Genomic DNA, 3,040 nt, shown 5'->3' on the forward strand with positions numbered 1-3,040 from the left:
AAGCTGGTGATATGAGCATGGCTGAATGGACAGATATCAAAGAGTGGTATATTATTATTATTGCATGGGCAACTCATTCAAGTCCATAGACTCACTGAGGGAGATTTTAAACAGTATGCCAAGCACTATCCAATATTTGTGCAATATCTATCATACTTGGCTTTGGACTAATTCACAGTCATTACACCCACAACAAACTGGCAACCTATTACACTCATTCACCACTCTACAAGTGAAAAATCTAGTCCTCACACCCTTGTTAACCACACTCTTTTTCAATTTCCAAGGATGGCCCAAGTTCTTCTACCACCAGACCTGTTCTGATTTCTACTGTATTATTCCTGTAAAAGCCTTTCAGTAGTTTGTATGTCTCAATCATATCACCCCTTTTCTGCCTATCAACCAATTTCTGTAACCTACAAATCTTCAACCTATTCTCATAAGTTGCATTGCACAGACATGCCGCTTGTCTCTGAATCCTCTATCTCCACGTAAAGGTACAGAATCCAGAAAAAGTTGTGATTGGATTACTTCTGTTTTATATAAATGATATAGGAAATGATTTAAAGGAAACATTTAGTTGTTTGCTGATGATGAAAAAATGGGTAGTGTGATAGTTAATCAAGGTGATGTATTAAGTACTTAAGGAATTGTTGTTGTTATGATCCATCGAGTCATTTCCGATTCCTAGTGACTCCACGAACATACACTCTCCATTCCAATCTGTCCCTGACCATGCCTTTCAGAACCTCCAAGTGCACTCCAGTTGCTTCTTTACCTCCACCCACCCATCTAATTCTTGGTCTTCCTCTTCTCCTGCTTCCATCAACTTTAGCAAGCATCATCATCTTCTCCAGACTGTCATTTGCTTGCATAATATGTCTGAAGTATGACAATTTTTGCTTGATGATCATAGCTTCAAGGGAGCAATCCGACTTTATTCTGTCTATCACCGATTTATTGGTTTGCTTTCAGTCCATGGTATTCTTAGTAAGCGTCTCCAAACTTGCAGGATACTGTTAGCCTATTTAAACAGGCTTACAGTATGGCCAAAAGATAATGGATACTAATTTAATGTGAAAAGTGTAAAAGGTAGCTGAGACAGCTCATAAAACTACTTGGTTATTGAAGAACACACTGAAAAGTAGGGATATGGAACTTATCTTCCTGTTTATAAGGCCTTAATATGGCTATATATCAAGCTCCTGCAATGAGTTCAAAGACTCACTGCCAGTAGACCTGTGCAATAAGAATAGTAGAACTACAGGAAAAAAAAACAATTAGCCTGTAAAATAAAATGATGAAATGTGCTAGTGACTGATTTGCTTCCTAATAAGTTTATTGAATCCATAAAGTGATTAATGCAATAAGCATGTATTCAAAGCTTTTAATCACTGTTCCATAAAATGTCTAAACACTATTTTTGATAATGCTGCCTACTAAACTATATACCTATTTAAAATTAAAACTAATTTAAAGATGTTCAAAATTGTTTAAAAAATGTTGCTCTAAATGCAGAGTTATACTTAAATCATTCTTTATTAGAAAGAAGACTGTCATTATTAATAGTATTTATCAATAAAAATGTAAACTGTACATTTTATTTTGTTAATACATATATCCTATAAGAAATAATAGAGAAAACATGTGGTGAGTGGGCCAGCCCCATCCATAGCTATTCCTACTGGGGCTTCCATTATTACTGAATGACCATTCCGATGAGATGGCCATGCGGCCTCTATGCGCACACAGAGATATAGATTAGAGAACGTATAAAAGTTATGTCGCAGTTCGTGAATTGCTAAAATTGGCAACCTTAACGATAAATGAATTTTTTTTTTTTTTTTTTTTGCTTAAAAACGCGCGGCGACCGCTAAGTTTTCATAAGGTGTCCTACCGGATCATTACAGCTGAAAACATTTCTTATATTTTGTTACACGATACATGAACAAGAAATCACACACACACACTGTATTTAGCCTACTATAATAAATAATAAACCTTAAAGTTTGAGCAAACATTAATGAAACATATGCTACTTGGAGAGAGAGCGGCCAACAAATGCTGTTATCATGAATACGCAATTTTAAGAAATTCTCATTTCGAAATGATCTGTTAGAAGAATAAAAAAAAACATAACGAAGGCAATTAATAGCTAAATTATCTCGTGTTTTGCTGTTTACGTTATCTGTGAAAGTATACTTACGTAATAACCCATAATGTCAAAAATATGTAACATGCTTCCCAACCAGACACCTGCACACGTCACAAGATTACATGTAACTGAACTTACGGAAAGATGAATATGGGAGAGAAAATAAAAACGCGGAAAATATATATATAATAGTCAGAAAACTATTTCGCCATAACTATAAACACATTAAAATAAAACTTTAATAAATATGACACTACAAATGTCAATAAATATATTACGCACTAAACGGATCTTACATGCGAACATTACCTTGTGCACAAAGCACTTGATTCGATCATTATTCTGTTATACTACTGGTATAAACACTAGTACAAATTATATTTTTATAACATATCGACAGGAACATTTCCAAAATTACAAAACACACATATTATATATGTATATATACACGTGGTTACAGTTTGCATGAGTAAAGTAGTAACACAACGGCATCACCGAAAGAGTACAAATCCATTCAACGTGGATTTCCACTTCTGGGGATGATTAGTTTACTTTCTAATTTCCTATTGGTTACACATACCGATATAATAATTATGTACGTTTCACTAAAATGTAAATCTGCTGAAATATAAAGAGTAAAACTTAGTAACTGTAGAAATCACTGTTACAATTAGCTTCATTTTCTTAACAAATTATTCTATAAATCATTTAACAAATAATTTATACCAACTTATATCGGCATTTATATGTAGTTCGCCGTGAAACAATATTTTAAATCCATCACAATTCAATCACTCAGACTCCCTGAATAGCGACTTTTTTTTCCTTTTTGGTATGGGACACCAAATCATAACTTTTAGGGCACTTTAAAGTGTGATATGTGCT

The 3,040-nt window shown here is 33.8% G+C and overlaps 1 protein-coding gene across 1 annotated transcript in view; it reads right to left on the reverse strand.

Moving 5' to 3' along the window:
* Nucleotides 1–2,650, reverse strand: part of LOC150108616 (uncharacterized) — a 58,465-nt gene extending 55,815 nt beyond the window's left edge. Inside the window, exon 1 of the mRNA XM_090390493.1 lies at nt 2,465–2,650. Coding sequence (XP_090246619.1) covers nt 2,465–2,493 — 29 coding nt within the window. The 5' untranslated portion in view covers nt 2,494–2,650. The remainder of the gene's footprint in view (nt 1–2,464) is intronic.
* Nucleotides 2,651–3,040: the final 390 nt, after the last annotated feature.

This window comes from Typopeltis vanoorti, chromosome 3, assembly GCF_054136105.1.
Source record: "Typopeltis vanoorti isolate ZY-2024b chromosome 3, IOZ_Tvanoo_1.0, whole genome shotgun sequence".
Taxonomy (NCBI): domain Eukaryota; kingdom Metazoa; phylum Arthropoda; class Arachnida; order Uropygi; family Thelyphonidae; genus Typopeltis; species Typopeltis vanoorti.